The following is a 19,417-nucleotide window of genomic DNA, read 5'->3' on the forward strand; positions in this document are numbered from 1 at the left end:
CATAGAGTAGTGTAGGAACTTTTTCGTTTCACTGCTCATTTGGGTCAGATACCAGTTAAAGAGTTGTTGACTCTTTATAAAGCGAATTGTCTATCGATTGCCTCAGACGGTGCTGGTGTTTGGGGTATAGTAATTGCTCTAAGCTTAAGGTAGTTGAGAATAATTTTATTATAAGGCTATTGATGGTACCCAAAAGTATGCTGATTCTCTATTGCAAAACAGATTTTATTGATCTTGCATGGTACATACAGGGTTGTGACCCGGAGGATACATGAAGATGAATATCTGTGACATTACTAATCACTGATCGTAATTTCTGTAAAACGACTGTTAACAACAATAATAACCTTGCACAGATCCACCCTAACCCCCCCAAATTATTAAACACACAATTTAATATGTAGTCCGAAGGGCACACGTAACCCTCTTTTGCCATTTTAAATTGGGTCTGGAACAAATTGAGGAGAGACTTGCCCTTGCTCCTTTGTTGCTATGGGCAAAGGTTTGGATCACCCCCAAAGTGGAGTTCACAAGATCCATTATTAGGGATTGTCTCTCCCTCTTTAACGCTGATAGTATCCCATGGTTTAGATATTAGAAACATACCTTTCAAGATCAGGGTCTAATTGATTTTTGTTTAATCCTGCAACAATGCCCCAATGAGCAAAATCCGTGATTACAGCTGCATGCGCCTCATGGTCTAGCTAACATCATCTGCAAGTCCTGAAAGAGTAGAGATCAGTGACTCATTTAAATATCATGGCCCTGACAATTCAACCTCAATTTTATTAGGATTTTCCAAGGAATCAGCAATATAGTTTTCACTTGACTTGATTTTGTGTGTCCTTGGTGCACTTTTTTGTTGCTTTCCCACAGCAATGCAGTTGGTCAAATAACCTTACGATGTGTCTATGTAACAATATGACAAAACAAAGTACCATACATTTTGTTTTGTTCTGTCCATTGTATAACACAGTGAGAGTCCCATTTTTATCACCACTGCTGAAGGCACTACGCTGCTGTTCTTACATAGACGGTTACAACTTCCTTCTTTCTTTGGAGTCTTTTGATATTTTCTCTGCAGGTTTAAAGTTCATTAGAGGTGACATTGTAATTAGAAAGCGGTATGGATAAGAGTGGGTAGCATTTTGGAATTGATTGTTTTCAATTTTTGACACGTTTTATGCAGATTCACTCAAAGTTTTTATATATTGAGGACCATATCATATCAGTGCCTATATTGTGTTGATGATTGTATATTGAATTAATGCTGGCATTACCGTCCTTTTAGTTGCAGTTGGTTGGATTTGTTGTTATGATTAAATATATTTATGGGCTTTTATGATTCATTTATTAAATCTAATAAAGCTGGTTACGAACTGAACTGTGTGGTGTTTTTGCTTTATAAATGTATGAAGTGTTGTATAAATACTTTACACATTGCCTTTAAGTTAAGCCTGACTGCTCTGTGCCAGCTACCAGATACTTAAGCACAGGTTAATTTGGGGTTCGCCTGTACCTTACCCTGACAAGGTTTGTGGTTGATGCTTGACAAGGGTTCACAACCCAGTCCACCAGGAACTCAATTTCTCACATGCAATAAAAACATCAACAAGGTAACTTACATATTTCTCATATACGCCTACGATGTTACTCAATCGAAGAACAGAAGACTAATGTGTACGGAAGCTGTAGTTTTATGGTAATCATCTCTGCATTTTATGGCATTAATCATAGACATATGTGGGAGTAATTGGCCCCACAACCCTGCCTTCACTACATTGACCTACCACTACATCGCTCTTCACAACATTGTACACATATAAAATACGTTAAGAGTCAAGATTAATTAACTAAAAATAGGGTAAGGGAAAAAGATGGGGAGATTAATAAAACAATCATATAGACAAGATTAATTACTGTACTATTTGTTAAAGTGGTGCAGAGTGGCAGTTTAGTCATTTTTTTGAAAAACAATTGTTTTAAACGAGCTGCCAAATGCCTTACATATTGGTGAGCTCAAGAATAGAATGTGAATACCTTTACAGGCCATGGACAGGCACCTCAAAGCATTACACAGTAGTTTGAAGAGGGATTCTGGGAACCAAAAGACATTTAATTAATGGGTAGCCATATTCTGAAATTGTGGATCCATGATTCAGTAACAAAACAATATATCTTTTGGCTTCTTGGTATCTAGAAGGCTAAAATATCAAGTCCACGACAAACAATTGAACAGTGCATTTACCAATACTCCATTACAGTTGTCCGATTTGCAGATGCTGATTTTTGGTTTAGCCATAGGTTGAGGCAGTGGATGATTTAGAAAATGGAGGAAGTCAAGAAAGAGGTCTAGGATGCGCTATGTCATCAGACCCTAGCAGGATTTTTGCCTCTTCAGTCAGATTATCTCAGTTGTTCCACACTTACAGATTCAGAATTGAAACATTCTGTTACTGTAATGTATAGTATCCATTGTATTCCTCTGACCCATCTTATGACCCATCTTTGTTAAGGTGAGGTTGCTTTTGGTAAACCTTCAGTGCATTTCCTTCCTGGAAAGTTTCAGGGTAATCCGTCATGCGGGGGCTGAAAAAAAGGGAGGGTCCCAAAATACGTTCTCCACATGTAGGAATTTTAGTCTGGGATACATAAAAAAAGGCTGGACAGACTGATACCAAATTAGGCAGCAAACTAGATTTTTACTAAGAAAGCATACTTGTTATGATTTGTTGTAAATAAGTTTAGCAGTTTTTAAGAAAATAAGGTTCAAACATAAGTTATATATTGACTGTTGGTCCAGCGGGAGTCCGAGAGGACCACATTTTTTTAAATGGAGCATTCTGATTGGCCAAGAGTGCCTTTTTCCTGTCCGCCATCTAGGCCTCTCTGGACCGGTTGTGGTCCTACGGGAAGGAGAGATCTGAATGGCTGGCCGACAAATCATCAGAAATGTAGGAGCTTCTAGGACCCAGTCAACTGTGCTCCATGAGATAACAATGACTTTAATATTCAGCATTTTCTTAATGGATGCTTTTTATTTTATTCAGAAATTCAAAAGTCTTGTCATTTTAGTTACTTTTTAGTCCTTAAATTTGACACTTTTTAACAAAATTGGTTTGGGTATGTTTTATTTCTTTACTGTAATGTTTTTCCATACTGCTGTTCTGGGCATTAAGTGGGATGAAAAAACTGGGGGGTCTTTCAAGGGGGCGTGGCTATTGTAATTAAGGGTGTGGCTTAAAAACACGTAAGCTAAAAATGTGTGCTTGCATATTTATTTTCGCGATTTCTAGAGCGCCTGGTGACCCGTAGGCATCCCCGCGCTATAAACCTGACGATATCCAGAGGGGAGGGGGGAGGGAGTGTTTTAATTGGGAAACAGGAATGTTTTAAGTTTCCTACGGAACACTATGTGGGAGGGTTCCAGACGTAGGCTGAGGGGGAGAAGGTTCCAGGCTGTGGAGGCTTTGACCGAGAAGCGGCGTCCGCCGGAACGAGCCTTCTTGAATTTGGGCACCGTAGCAAGATGTTCGGCGTCGGAGCGAAGGGATCTTGAGGCTTTGTATGGGGTAACCATATGTTTAAGCGCGTCAGGGCCAGCTCCATTCATGAGCTTGTGGGTGGTACATAGGGCCTTAAACTCTACTCTCTGGCGAACAGGGAGCCAGTGTAGGGCTTTCAGGGCGGGCTTAGCCGACAATCTAGGGGAAAGGTTCATAATGAGCCTGGCCGCCGCATTCTGGGTACGTTGGAGTTTGGCCAAGGTGTACTCAGGGGCCCCCAGATAAATGGCATTGCTGTAGTCGAGCCGTGCCAAGACAAGGCCCTGGACAAGTAGTTTCCTGGAAGGGAGGGGGAGAAGAGGCAGGATCTTGCGAACAGACCGTAGTAGACCGAAGCAGGTGCCTGCTGTCTTGGTTGCCTGTATTTTCATGGTGAGGTCCGGTTCTAACCAAACTCCTAGAGTCTTGATTTCATTTTTAGGAGAGGGGATTTCACCGAAGGTGTCGGGCCAGGACGTAGGCGGCAAGGTCGTCCGTTTATTGCCTAGGAGCATAATCTCGGTCTTTGCGCCGTTCAGCTTCAAGGCCGAGTCACACATCCAGGTATGAATGTCCTGGAGACAGTGAAGCAAACTGTCCGGATGATTATCCAGGTGGGACAGGGATACAACAAGTTGGGTGTCGTCAGCGTAGTTGATTATTTTTATGCCGTATGGGGCCACTACATCTTCCAGGGGCGCCATATAGACATTAAAAAGGGTAGGGCTGAGCGACGAACCCTGGGGAACTCCGTTTTTCAGTGGAAGAGGATCTGACCGGGAGTTACCGTCCCACACCTGAAAGGATCGATGGGAGAGGAAGGATTCGATCCATGCTCGCGCCGTACCCACAATTCCAGCCTTGGCCAGGCGATGTAACAGGACACGGTGATCCACCGTATCGAAAGCGGCGCTAAGATCCAGGAGGATCACTGCCACTGATCCCCCTGAGTCTAGGATACACCTTGCCTCCTCGATGACAGCGAGGAGTGCAGTGTCCGTGCCATGGCCGGGTCGAAACCCAGTTTGGGATTGGCGCAGGATGTTGTGGGTTTCGAGAAATTGGGATAGCTGTAAGTTGACTAGTTTTTCAGCCATCTTACTGATGCAGGGGAGCAATGAGATCGGTCTGTAATTGGACATATCGTCCGGGTTTAGTTGGGGCTTTTTCAGCAAAGCCTTCACGACTGCGTTCTTCCAGTTGGGGGGGACCGTTCCATTAGCTAGGGAAGAGTTGATCAGGTCCCTGATGATGGGGGCTATGGTGGAGGACACCTTTTTTAGGAATCTGACCGGGGCTGGGTCCAGGGGGGAGCCACTTTTCATTTTATCAAGCGTGGCCGTCACCTCGAGGAGGGAAACTGCTCTGAAAGTTTTCAGCTGTGGGCCATTATTATCATCCGCTGTGGCCAGGATGTGAGGGCTGATGGTAGGAAGAGAGTCCAGTATCCGTAGAATTTTAGAGTCAAAGTATTTTGCTAGATCCTTGCTTCTGTCTGTGTCGGGGGAGTGAGGGGGAGGTGCTGTAGGGATGTTTAATAACTCTTTGACAATCTGGTAGGATTCTTTGGCTGAGTTGGTGGAGGTTTTTATTCTGTTGTCGTAGAATAGTGATTTCGCAGAATTCAAGGCAGTCTTGTATTGTCTAACCGCGTTGCGATAAGTATCCTTGTTGCTGTGGAGCCAATCTTTCCTCCAAGCTCTCTCAGCCTGTTTGCACACTTTGCGCAGGGCTCTAAGATCAGAGTTGTACCAGGGGGCATGGCTCTTGGTTTTGTTTTTCACCTCTCGGTTTTTGATGGGGATAAGACTATCAAGGGAGGAGGAAATCCAGTCCCTGAACTGGGTGTCCGCCGTGGTGGAGTCGACTGCAAGAGTGGGGGTAGAAGCGTCGAGCGCCAAGGCCCAGTTGTCAGTCGAAAGTCTGGCCCAGGATCTATCCTTGATGAGGGTTGGAGGGTTGTGGGGTTTCTTAAAGGCCCCCGGGAGATGGGTCAAGACCAGGAAGTGGTCTGTCCACGGGAGGGGGATGGAATTGGTGAACTGGAGGGAAGGGATGTTCGAGAATACAGGGTCAAGTAGGTGACCTTTCGCATGCGTGGCTCCTGAGTTAGTCAAGGAGAAGCCAAGGGCGCCAAGTTCACAGATTAAATCGGACGACCCGGTGTCTGTTGGGTCATCGAAATGAATGTTGAGGTCGCCTGTAATCAGGAAGTTGGAAGTTTGGTAGGCCAGGGAAGAGACGGATTCCAGGAACGTGGTGGAAAAAGGTCCGAAATGACCAGGGGGTCTGTAAACCAGAAGGCCTGATAGGGAGTAGGTCGGCGAGAGCGTCAGTGTAAACAGACAGCTCTCCGACTCCTTACTCTGGATCTCTGTCGAACGGCAGGTGAAGTAGTCTCGGTGGATGATGGCTATCCCACCACCTCGACCTACAGGGTGGGGTTGGGACATGATGAGAAAGCCCGGGGGGAGGGCCGCGACTATGTCGGCGTTAGAATGGCTAGTGATCCAGGTTTCGGTGAGGAATAGTATATCCAGGTCGTGGTCGACAATTAAGTGGTTAATGAGTAGGGCGTGTTTGGGGAGCGATCTACAATTAAGTGTCGCTAATTTGAGGCCCGGGAGAGGGACGGCCAGCCTGGGAAGGAGTAGGTTTCCAGGTTTGCAGATGTTACAGCCGACGAAGGGGACATTTGGGTCATGTGTATCATGACAGTTGTTGTTTTTCGAGGGTCTGAGGCTAAGGAGATCTCGCCGAGAGTAGAGTCGCCTAATGGCGGTGGGATCCGGCATGGGGGCTGGCCCTAGGCCCGGTCGTGCGCGGACGGGCGCAGACGGGCTTGCCTTAGGCGCGCCTTCGGCGCGCAAACGGCGCTCCCGCTGCGCTCGTCCGCTGCGCTGGTATGGCCGGCACATTTAGGGTGGAGAGAAGGGGGCGTGGCCTCGAAGTGGGCGTGTCCAGCCCTCAAGCGGCAAAGGCGGATGGAGGGGGGTTACCCTGTCTCAGCCCTAACTCGGCTGTGTCAGGGGGAATTTAGGCGAGCCTGCTAGGCGCTGGAGTCAGAGCGCTTTACATGCAGGTGAGATCGCCAATTAAAAGCAGTGCAAGTGCGAGTGAAAGTTTCAGCTTTTAAAAAACAGACAGATTAAAAACAATAACACACCTCCGGCTTCCGCCTCAGAGGTCAACAGAGTTGATCAGCGCTAGGATTTCGGCGTTTAAGTAATGCAAGGGGGCGTGGCCTCGAAGTGGGCGTGTCCAGCCCTCGAGCGGCAAAGGCGGATGGAGGGGGGTTACCCTGTCTCAGCCCTAACTCGGCTGTGTCAGGGGGAATTTAGGCGAGCCTGCTAGGCGCTAGAGTCAGAGCGCTTTACATGCAGGTGAGAGCGCCAATTAAAAGCAGTGCAAGTGCGAGTGAAAGTTTCAGCTTTTAAAAAAACAGACAGATTAAAAACAATAACACACCTCCGGCTTCCGCCTCAGAGGTCAACAGAGTTGATCAGCGCTAGGATTTCGGCGTTTAAGTAATGCAAGGGGGCGTGGCCTCGAAGTGGGCGTGTCCAGCCCTCGAGCGGCAAAGGCGGATGGAGGGGGGTTACCCTGTCTCAGCCCTAACTCGGCTGTGTCAGGGGGAATTTAGGCGAGCCTGCTAGGCGCTGGAGTCAGAGCGCTTTACATGCAGGTGAGAGCGCCAATTAAAAGCAGTGCAAGTGCGAGTGAAAGTTTCAGCTTTTAAAAAAAACCAGACAGATTAAAAACAATAACACACCTCCGGCTTCCGCCTCAGAGGTCAACAGAGTGTGCCGCCCGACTGATATTTTGCTGTTTCTGCATTGCATCCAGATATATGATACAGCAAGTAACATCATACATACAAGTCAGGACTATTGGCTTTGTCAATGGTTGTTAGTTGCGTAAGATAAATAAGCAGCAACTCTTGCTTGTATATAATATTGAAAAATGTTCCACATAAAGCCCTAGTGACACCAGAACAATGCTGCTGCTCCTGAGTTCCGAGAAGAGAAATCCAGAGAAAAAATGACTCTCATTAAAGGATTTCCCTTCCCCTGTAACGCTCGAAAACAACGGACCGCCTGTGCCAGGTAACAAAACAGAGCCCGATAGAGACCTGTTTCGAGGCCTCCTTAAAAAAACTGCCGGTGCTCAGACCCGGTGAGACCAAGCCTACTTAAAGCCCTGCTTCTGTTCATATACCATATAGTACCGGGATATGCTCAGGATCCTCACAGGCCCCAGTGTTTGCATTAAGGCACTAGATCATTTTAAATCAGCTCAAGGTTACACTAGTAATGGGGCTCCTTTCAACCAAAATTTCACTCTCCGGCTTCTTATAGTGAAGACCCATACTGCAGGAAACATGATAATAGCGGTCCGCCAGAACAGTAGTTTAGATGATTTTGTAACAGGCAAACATGGATGGTACGGGAGGCAGGGGCATAACAAAAGCCCTCGCAGCCCCCACAGTGTGGATGGCCCCTGAGCTTCAGGGGGCCCCCTCAGCACAGTACCCTGGCCTGAGATGTCCCAAGTGAGTACAGAGGGGGGCCCTCCATGTACTTTGCAGAGGCCCCCCTCAGGTTTCGTTACGCCAGTGATGGGCGCAACAACATGATCCAAAAATGGCTTCGTTATTAATATCAAAATCAGTCACCATCTGCCTTCTAACAGTTGGATAACTATAAGTCAGGCAACATGATAAGCGGGCAGTCAGAAAGATAGTTTACAAGAATTAGGAACAGATAAACAAGGCAATGGCTCCAAGATGAATATTAAAATTTGGCGGAGAGCTATCTGCATAAGATCGGCAATGTGTAGATGAGCAGAATAAATAGCTTCAAAGACAAAATCAAGAGAAGCATAGGCAGATTTTTAAATCTCACTCACTCAAGGAACTGGAGGAAGCAGAAAACATTCTAGAACAATCTCCAGCTGGCTGAGCAACAAACAGCTAACGTGGAAAGGCAATTGTGGCCCAAATTAAACAGGATCCTGGCAATGATTACTGGCTTATTGGAGGCAATGTGGGAAATGTGTGGCTGATTACCATACAGCAGTTGCAAAAGACTAGGGTGGAGTTCAGAATGTTTATCCAAAGCGATTAAATAGAAAAAGACATTTGCAGGAATTGTCCCTGTTAAACTGTAATGACATGACTGCTTCACAGACATGCCTTCAATAGCGAATTCCACTCAGCAGTCAGTAAAATGCATGAATCACATTTTCTGCCCACTAAATGCATTTCACTAACAAGCAATCAGACGAAAATACCTACATTCGTTATTACAGAGCAGGGCATTTGCATCTAGTGTAAAGTCAAACTGCAACACCTGTATGCCAAATAGACTCAAAGTGCCATTTGTACAAGAGATCCTTTTTTAATAATGTGGTCCCTGAATTTGTCTACCACTTTACTACACTATTTTTCAAAGAAGTAAACAAAGTATTGAGATTTACCTCGTAAAACGAACGTGCTGTATTTCCCTCCATGTTTTGCATACATTGTCATTCATCGAAGCAAACCTCATCCTGGACCTATCCCAATCCAGTTTCTGAAGCAATCACAATACCGAGACCACCCTCCTCACCACCACAGATGACATCTGCACCCTCCTCGACCAAGGCGAAATTGCAGCCCTCATCCTCCTGGTCCTCTCGGCCACCTTCAACACCGTCTCCCACCGCACCCTATGCACAAAACTCAACAATGCTGCCACTCGCGAACAAGCCCTGGAATTGATCTGATCCTTCCTCAACGGTCAACAAATCCCCTCCCTCACCAACAAAAACACAGTTGCCAAGAACAACTCCCATGATGAGTTGAAGGCTGTCACCACCTGGATGAAGGACAGCTTCCTCAAGCTAAACTCAGAGAAGACTGAATTCCTCATCCTGGGCTCCACCCCCTCCACCTGGGACGACTTCTGGTGTCCCGCAGATCTTGGAGCCACCACACACGAAAGCTTGAACTCCTCGGTCTCCATGAACTGCCAGATCAATGCCATCTCATCATCCTAATTCCACACGCTATGCCTGCTCTGAAAGATCTTCAAGTGGATCCCCACTGAGTCCAGAAAGACGGTCACCCACACACTCATCAGCAGCAGACTCAACTACTGCAATGCACTCTATGCCGGCATCACCCAGAAACTCCCTAAGAAACTGTAAAGCATCCTCAATATACCCTGCCACAGCCACATCACCAGTCACCTGAGAGACCTCCACTGCCTCCCAGTCAACAAAAGAATCACCTTCAAGATCCTCACACACGACCACAGAGCCCTACACGAGACGAGACCTGCTTACCTCATCCACCGCCTCGCATTCCATGCAACCTCTGCCAGCCGCGGGCGTGGAGGGAGTTACAGTGGGGCAGGAAGGCGGGGCGGGGGAGGGGCGGGTTGGGGGGGTGCTAAAAACGGGAATATGGATAACTGGAGGTAAGTAAACAATTTAATTAATAAAACGAATTTCGAAGCGTGCACTGCCTTGCATTTTGCGAAGCAGGGTGCGCTACGAAATTTGTTTTATTTATTAAATTGTTTACAGCCGCGGCCCATGGAGGGAGTTACGGTGAGACAGGAAGGCAGGGCGGGGAGGGACAGGGTGGGGGTGCTAAAAACCGGAATATGGATGATTGGAGGTAAGTAAACAATTTAATAAATAAAACGAATTTCGTAGCGCGCCCTGCATCGAAAAATGCGAGGCAGTACGCACTACGAAATTCGTTTTATTAATTAAATTGTTTACTTACCTCCAATTATCCATATTCCTGTTTTTAGCAGCCCCCACCCTACTTCTCCCCCGCCCCGCCTTCCTGCCCCACCGTAACTCCCTCCACGGGCGTGGCTGATTGTTTACTTACATCCAATTATCCATATTCCGGTTTTTAGCAACCCCCACCCTGCCCCTCCCCCGCCTTGCCTGAGTAGTAGCCCTTTACAAGTTTCTTGATTGATTGATTGAGAGATGGTGAATGGCATTTTGCACCGAAAACATTTAGGAGTGTTGTCTTTTTTTTCTCAAAAAGAACTGCTAAGAATTTAAAAAAAAAAAAATAACTTTTGTTATGTGAGCTGAACAAATGTAAAACTTTGGCATAAACAAATTAAACCCTACTACTAAATGCAGTGGTTGTATTGTTGTTTGTACCTAGTTTAAACACGATCTCACATGATGTATGAGGTGTGCTTTAATGAGTCATGGGAATAATTTCAATTTTACAAAAATTGTTATTTCAAAATGGATGCTTGCCCCTTTCCATTGTCACACTAAACATAACGATGGATAACCTCGTACACATATTACCCACCAACAATTACATATGTATGTTTTTCATTTTCAAAATGTTTATAACTCATCTGGGGGTTAATGGAGGGAAAATACCTCGCACCACGTTAGTCAAAGAGCACCGAGTCAGAGATGCGTCATATCCTTCTGCGCCGTGATCTGTGTCAGGCCACACTTGGCAGTGCGGATGTTTTCTCCATTCATCAAACGCGCAGGAAGCCATAACCCGAGAGTGTTGTAGTGATCTCGAAAGTTCTATCACAGATGAAAAATATGGAAGCTATTTGATAATACAAGCCTCATGCTGCTTTCCACCCTCCCAGCCAACGGATGCTGTCTGCAATAAGGGCAGTACTATTTAAAATCACAACTCGCCTACTCAGCTCTCCATGGACTGTAATTGACTTTTCACTGTCGTTACAGCGATGTTTCATATCTGAAATAATAGGGTATAAATGTACTTTTGCCACCAATGCTAAATCTGTATTAAAGTCGTACCTTGGCAGGCAGGGCTTTGCATTGCAGGCTTGGCTCATGGCAGGCGGACGCTTGGACGAGTCGCAGAGAGTGTCATTGACAGCTTCCTTGCTCTCCGTGTGCAGGCACATGGCAAGGGCGTCTCGCTTACCTGCATTTCAAAACACAGGAAGGGTTGTCAAGAGGGTAAGGCATTTTACATTTTACAGCACAACATATACATGCTTCCAAGGCATTACTTTCTTACCTGCTGTAAAGTTGGTAGTGGCCCTCGTTTTGGGGCCCATGACCTGCTTTTCGTCATCAGACACTGGCCCAGAGCAAGAAAGAGATAGGCAGAAAAAGGAGAAGGAAGGAGGGGGATACAATTCGGAAAACAGTATCAAAGGGAGAAAGTAGAGATGGAAAGGGACCTTCAACGGTGAGATCAAAGGTCCGGAAGTGTGAGGTGGTGAAAGAAAGGGCATGACATGAAATCACGACGAGGCTGCCGAGGTATCTGGCAAACCGTGCATTCAGCAGTGCTTGCTTTAAGAAAAAAAAACATGGCCTCTGGGGATTTTTTTCAACCATCACTGGCTGTTGGGTATCATCTCCCGTTTAAGATTGATGCACAAAGGACTTCACTTTGCCATTGATTTGCCTTTTGGACTCGATTCAGAGAAAGTACTGATAAAGCATCTTTGTGCGGAGAAAAGGGATGGGGTTCTGGAACGTTCTCACGGACGTTAAGTAGGGATTAAGACTACTACCCTTATGCTCTGTCTAGCTACCCCTTTGGCTGTATGTGCAGCGCAGAGACTCTCATGAGCTGCTCCTGAGCCAGTGTGCACCACAGCTACTCCTGCTTGTGCACTCTTGTGACACGCTGGGGCAGGTGAATACCATAGAGTGGGCTGAGGGTTTCCTTTAAAGTATGGGGTGTTATGTCAGTCATTCTGCCGTGGATAGATGTATAATTAGGGTGACCAACTGGCATTGGTGCAAATTCAGGACGGTGAGTGTAAAAATTCGGGACAAAGGGACAAAATTCAGGACACAAATTCAGGACAGGAGGTCAAAATTCAGGACAAAACTTCAGGACAATAGGTACGTGTAGTGTCGTCCTGCCTGACTTCCTGTGCGAGACAGGACAGGCAGCAGGAAGAGGAAGTGAGGACACAGGAAGGATTTTAGTCTGTAAGCCAGTGTGAGGCTGGCAGGGAATAAAGTAAGACGTACATTCCTTACCTCAGTGTCGGTGTATATTTGCAATGGGCGCCAGCGCTGCGACAATGGCGACGAGGATGGGATGCTTGTAAAGCCCACACGCAGCATTGCCCAGCCACCCGACGTGGCCAACCACCGAACCCTGCAGCGGAGAAAACCGCCGAAGCCAAAGAACACCTGACCGCTGCCGGCGAAAGGCGCCACCTGCTTGCTGCCGGCGAGAGACGCTCGCCGCTATTGCCCGGGGAAGAGAGGCGCAAAAGGACCAGAGCGCGGGTGCGCGAACGACACCCCAAGCACCCGACTGCTACACCAGGAGGTAGGCGCGTATGCCAGAGCGCGGCCCCCACGTGTCCAGAAGAAGCAGCCGAGTGTGCAGCGCCGGAAGACAGCGCCCGACCCCAGACGCAGGCAAGGAGAGAAGAGCCAGCACGGAATGCAGCGCGAGGAGCGAGTGTGAGTCTAAACCCTGCCGCTTCCCTCACGCGCTGTCTGCAAGTCTCAGAGACAGAGACACGAGGCCTACTGTCCCGCGCGGCGGCCATTTTGAAGTCAGGCGCCCGCCCTTCAATAAACCTGCGCTCTCTCCATGGCGGCCATCTTAAAGTCAGGCGCCACTCGTTAAATAAGGACATTGCCAAGATAAAAGGTCAACCAAGAGACATGAAGGCTCAAGGAGCTGATTGGTGACAAATAAACACTGCATGCTGCTAATACTCCGCAAATAAGCACTAGACAACGCTCTTTACAGCTTTTCAGAGCCAGCTAAGTGCAGATGTCCAACCCGGGCCCTGATAGCTCCTCAGGCACCGCCACCACAGCGTCAAGTGCATCAAGCACAGCGAGTTCAGGAAGCCCAGCTCCTAGTACAGGAAGCCCAGCTCCCAGCACAAGAGGCCCTGCTCCTCCAGCCACTGTACCTGCAATGGCGAACAACCCAGTGGGAGCCTCCTTCATGCGCCAACCTCAGCCTTTACCACTGACGCCAGGCAACAGCATGGGCCCATCGTGGAAAACATGGAGTGAAGATTTTGAGGACTACATGGTCGGATCCCTAGTACAAGATAACAAGCAAAAACTTGTGGCTTTGAGAAATCTGATTGGTCCGGACATTGCACAAATCATCAAAGAACTGCCTAACGCTGCAACAGCCACCTATGATGAAACCAAAGCTGCACTTGACAGACGCTTTCTCCACAAACGCAATGTAGATTATGAGCGCCATACGTTCAACCTTGCCACGCAGGAGAAAGATGAATGTATGAGTGACTTCATCATGCGCATACGTAGACTCGCACGATACTGCGACTTTGACAACTTTAAAACGGAAGACGCCCTGAGGCTCCGCATCATCGACGGCTGCTCATCTGAAACCTTGCGCCGGAGACTCCTAAAAAAACCATACACACTAGACGAAATCGAGGAACTGACAAGAATTAATGACCAGGCGGAGGACTACGCGAAGCGGATGGGGACACAGAAATCATCGGATCACAAAGACCATGCTTTGCGCATTCAGGCACACAGGTCCTCCAAGACCACCAAGCCCACTTCCAAGTCCCACAGGTCTCAGCCATCACGTCGAAGCTCGCGACACACGAGGTCCACAAAAGCCTCGCCTACCTGTTATAGATGCGGGCAGGACTACCCACACTCAGGACAGTGCCCAGCCATCGGGCAACGATGCCACCGCTGTGGAAGAGACAATCACTTCGAGATTGCATGCCAAGCCAAGCAACCAAGTCACAGATCATCAACCAAAGGGCATGAGTCACGCCACCACGCCCGAGCCATAAAAGACAAGGGACGCAGGTCCTCCAGCTCGTCCAACTCCAGCGTCCAGTCAGCATACTCGCATCAGTCAAGAGGTCGTTCCGGAAGTAGCCATCGCTCAAGACGTCATGTGACGGACTCCTATCGGTCACGCAGAGACACATCCAGTGAGTCACCATCGCGCACCCCCACATCACAAGACAGTGATGAATACATATGCATGGTAACAACCCCGGATCGTGATGAGTACATATGCATGGTTGCTGACCCGGATCGACTGAAGCGATATCCAAAACTCGACATCCTGATAGGCGACCACCCAGCTAAATTTGTTTTGGACTCTGGAGCATCCTTAAACTATATCTGTGCTTTAGAACATCAAAACATGAAACACAAGCCCAAACTGGAACCGGCTGCTGTTCGTGTCTTCACGTGGATGTCACGCAAGCCACTGCCTTGTTTAGGCCGTTTCCGCACCACTCTCACGTTCAAGGACCGGACAATTGATGCCTACATTCATGTAGTGGAGGGACCAGATCTGGCAGACTGTCTCCTCAGTCTCCCCACAGCAGAAAGACTCAAACTCGTAGAACTCCTCTACATGACGGAGGACACTCCCGACATCGTTGCGAAATTTCCCAACTTATTCAAAGGACTCGGGAAGCTCAACCACTTCAAAGTAAAGCTTCACATCAACGAAAATGTGACACCGGTTGCCCAACACCACAGGAAGGTGCCATTCCATCTACAAAAGGCCGTTGATGACGAGCTCCAAGACCTCCTTCGAACAGACATCATAGAACGCACGACGGGTCCCACCCCGTGGGTATCGCCAGTCGTAGTAGTCCCAAAACGAGGAGAAGACAACAAGGTCAGGCTGTGCGTTGACATGCGCGCGCCCAACACTGCCATTGAGCGGGAACGCCATCCTGGGCCATATATCAGTGACATGATCACCAAGTTGAATGGCGCCACAGTATTCTCCAAGCTCGACCTTAATAAAGGTTATCACCAGCTGGAGCTCCACGACAAGTCAAGATATATCACGACTTTTACCACGCACCAAGGCCTATTCCGCTACAAACGCCTGAACTTTGGCATATCCTCGGCCGCCGAGATCTTCCAGGAGGCCATCAGGCGAGTCATCCAAGGCATCCCAAATGCCTTCAACTATAGTGACGATCTGCTGGTATTTGGGAAGGACAGAACAGAACACGACACAGCCCTGGACAGGGTCTGTCATGCACTGATGACGGCAAACCTAACACTTAATGCCAGCAAATGGGAATTTCATAAAGACACCTTAAAATTCTACGGACACATCTTCTCGAAGGAGGGCATGAGACCGGACCCTGAGAAGGTAGCAGCCCTGGCCGACACTCAGAAACCCCGAGATGTCACTGACCTACGTTCTTTCCTTGGCATGGCAAGCTATTGCGCGAGGTACATCCGCGACTACGCCACAATCAGCTACCCACTGCGAGAACTCACTCGCCAAGGTCAGCCATTCGATTGGACGGAAGCGTGTCAACATGCGTTCTCCGTCATCAAACATGCCGTGGGGTCAGCTATCAATCTGGCGTACTTCGACACGAAGAAGAAAACTGAAATCACAGTGGATGCCAGTCCAGTGGGCCTGGGTGCCATTCTGGCCCAGTACCGCGAAGACTCAGACCAACGACACATCATCGCTTACGCAAGCCGCAGTCTGACGGATACAGAAAAGGCATACTCCCAGCCGGAGAAGGAAAGCCTAGCTGTGGTGTGGGCGTGCGAACACTTCCACCTTTTTGTTTATGGCAAACATTTTACGATCATTACAGATCATCAGGCGCTCATTACAATTTTTGGCAACCCCAATGCGAAAATGCCACCACGCATTGAGCGGTGGGGCTTGCGCCTCCAAGACTACGTCTTCTCCATCATCCATAAACCTGGGAAAGCTGAAAACCCAGCTGATTTCATGTCACGACACCCGCTGGCGGGTGCCCGTTCTGCACTTTCTGTGGCTGACGAATATCTTCACTTTGTCGTTGACGCTGCGTGTCCTCCCACTGTTCCTGTCGAAGCCATCCAGGAGGCGTCCGCACTTGACCCCCTCGTCCAAGCAGTGATGACCCGCATTCGCTCCAACTCATGGAGAGACGTGAAGCAGTCCTCCTCCGAGTCAGCTCAACTCCGACAAGACCTAGCCGCATTCCAACGAGTGCGTGCAGAACTCTCCATCAGTGACAATGGTCTCCTTTTAAGAGGGGGGAGAATTGTGATTCCTCTCAAACTACGCCAAGGGGTCATCAACCTGGCACATGAAGGACACAGAGGCATCAATGCAACCAAGAAAGCTCTGAGAGAACGAGTCTGGTTCCCCACCCTTGACTACATGGTCGAGACAACCCTGAAGGACTGCGTCACATGCCAAGTAGTCAGCAAGGAAGAACCACCGGCACCGTTACAAATGTCAGAACTGCCAGATGGAGTATGGCAACAGATTGCGGTCGACTTCTTCGGCCCACTACAATCAGGACAGTATATCATTGTTGCCATGGATGAATACTCCCGCTTCCCATTCGCACAACTGATATCATCAACTCGAGCAACGACAGTGATCCCAGTGCTTGACGAGATATTTGCAGCCTGGGGCATCCCACTGCGAGTAAAAACAGACAATGGACCTCCCTTCAACGGTCATGAATTCACGAACTTTGCAACCCACCTAAACTTCAAGCACCAGAAAATCACTCCGCTATGGCCACAGGCAAATGGTATGGTGGAGCGATTTATGGGGACACTAAAAAGAGCAATCCAGCAGGCAGAACTGACTCACCGAGACGTCCAGCAGACATTAAATGAAGTACTCAGAGCGTATCGGAATACGCCGCACAACACCACAGCTCAGTGCCCAGCAACTGTAATGCTAGGAAGGACACCCAGGACAAGACTGCCCATGCTATATGAAAATCCGCAACAACGGAAAGTCACGGTTGATCACAACACCCTTGTGGACATTGATCACACCAAGAAGCACCGAATGAAGACATATGCTGATCAACGCAGACATGCCAAAGACTCCAACATACAAGAAGGAGACTGGGTGATAGTGCGGAGTGATCGGCGATCCAAAGCAGACAGTCGATACCTCGACATTCCCATGCAAGTCACCAAGAAGAAAGGAACCATGGTCACAGCCAAAGCTGACCACAAACAAGTGACAAGAAACATCTCACACTTCAGGAAATGCAACCGACGCGGCTGCCACGAGACTGTGCCAAATCTACCCTCAAGCGACTCTTCCAATCAGAGTGACAACAGTGACCCAAGCCATCATAGCCCCACGCGAATGGTGGAAACCACAAATCACCACAGTCCCCACAGTCCCCTGCCGAGACACAGAGAACGACCGCAACGTCTGATCAGGAAACCCCGACGTCTGGTCGAAGAGATATAGAAGAAGTGAGACTCTGCAAAACAGGGGAGATGTAGTGTCGTCCTGCCTGACTTCCTGTGCGAGACAGGACAGGCAGCAGGAAGAGGAAGTGAGGACACAGGAAGGATTTTAGTCTGTAAGCCAGTGTGAGGCTGGCAGGGAATAAAGTAAGACGTACATTTCTTACCTCAGTGTCGGTGTATATTTGCAATGGGCGCCAGCGCTGCGACAGTACGTTTTCCAGACACATCAGAGGTCGCGCAATAGTATATAAGTAAGTCTTACCATTTCCAAACATATTCAACCATTTGCAAACCTATCCATCATGTATCCTTCCATCTATCATTTCACTCATCCATCCCTTCATCCATCCCCTCATCCATCCTTTCACTCATCCTCCATTATCCATCCATCCATCCTTTCACACTATCCATCTGTACACTTATCCATCCACTCTTCATCCCATCCATCCATTCACTCATCCATTCAGACATTTACCCTTTCACCAATCCAGCCATCCTTTCACTTACTAATCCTTCAACCCATCCACTCTTTTAGTCATCCATCATCCTCCCTTTCTCTCTCCATTGACCCTTTCACTTAGCCATCCTTCCTTCCACCCACCCATCCATCCATCTACTCATCCACTCATGAATCCATCCATTGACCCTATCATTCATCCATCTATCATTTCACTCCTTCACACATCTATTCATCCTTTTGTCCATCTACCCTCCCTTTCACTCACTCATCTATCCTTACATCCACCCTTTCACTCATACGTCCATTCATTCACCCTTGCACTTATCAATCCATCAATCCATCCATCATTTCACTCATCCACCTACCCACCCATCATCCACCCAACCACCCACCCACCCACCCACTCATCCATCCTTTCACCCACCCACCATCCACCCACCCACTCATCCATCCTTCCATCCATCATTTCACCCACCCACTCATCATCCATCCTTTCACCCACCCACTCATCATCCATCCATCCTTTCACCCACCCACTCATCATCCATCCATCCTTTCACCCACCCACTCTCCATCCATCCATCCTTTTACCCACCCATCATCCATCCATTCATCTGTCCTTCCCCTCATCATCCATCCATCCTTTTCCCTCATCATCCATCCATCCTTTTCCCTCATCATCCATCCATCCTTCCCCTCATCATCCACCCACCCCCTCATCATCCATCCATTCCCTCATCATCCATCCATCCGTCCTTCCCCTCATCCATCCGTCCTTCCCCTCATCCATCCATCCTTCCCCTCATCCATCCATCCTTCCCCCATCCATCCATCCATCCTTTTCCCTCATCATCCATCAATCCTTTTCCCTCATCATCCATCCATCCACCCATCCTTCTACCCACCCACTCATCATCCATCCATCCATCCATCCCCTCATCATCATCCATCCATCCTTCCCCTCATCATCTACCCACCCCCTCATCATCCATCCATTCCCTCATCATCCATCCGTCCTTCCCCTCATCCATCCGTCCTTCCCCTCATCCATCCATCCTTCCCCTCATCATCCATCCATTCTTTTCCCTCATCATCCATCAATCCTTTTCCCTCATCAACCATCCATCCATCCATCCTTCTACCCACCAACTCATCATCCATCCATCCTTCCCCTCATCATCCATCCATCCATCCT

The 19,417-nt window shown here is 48.2% G+C and overlaps 1 protein-coding gene across 1 annotated transcript in view; it reads right to left on the minus strand.

Annotated features, from left to right (window-relative positions):
• ADAMTSL3 (ADAMTS like 3) overlaps positions 1 to 19,417 on the minus strand; it is a 2,298,702-nt gene that overhangs the window by 451,018 nt on the left and 1,828,267 nt on the right. Inside the window, exon 17 of the mRNA XM_078684728.1 lies at positions 11,355 to 11,484. Coding sequence (XP_078540854.1) covers positions 11,355 to 11,484 — 130 coding nt within the window. The remainder of the gene's footprint in view (positions 1 to 11,354; positions 11,485 to 19,417) is intronic.

This window comes from Lissotriton helveticus, chromosome 3_2 (genome assembly GCF_964261635.1).
Source record: "Lissotriton helveticus chromosome 3_2, aLisHel1.1, whole genome shotgun sequence".
Classification (NCBI taxonomy): Eukaryota; Metazoa; Chordata; class Amphibia; order Caudata; family Salamandridae; genus Lissotriton; species Lissotriton helveticus.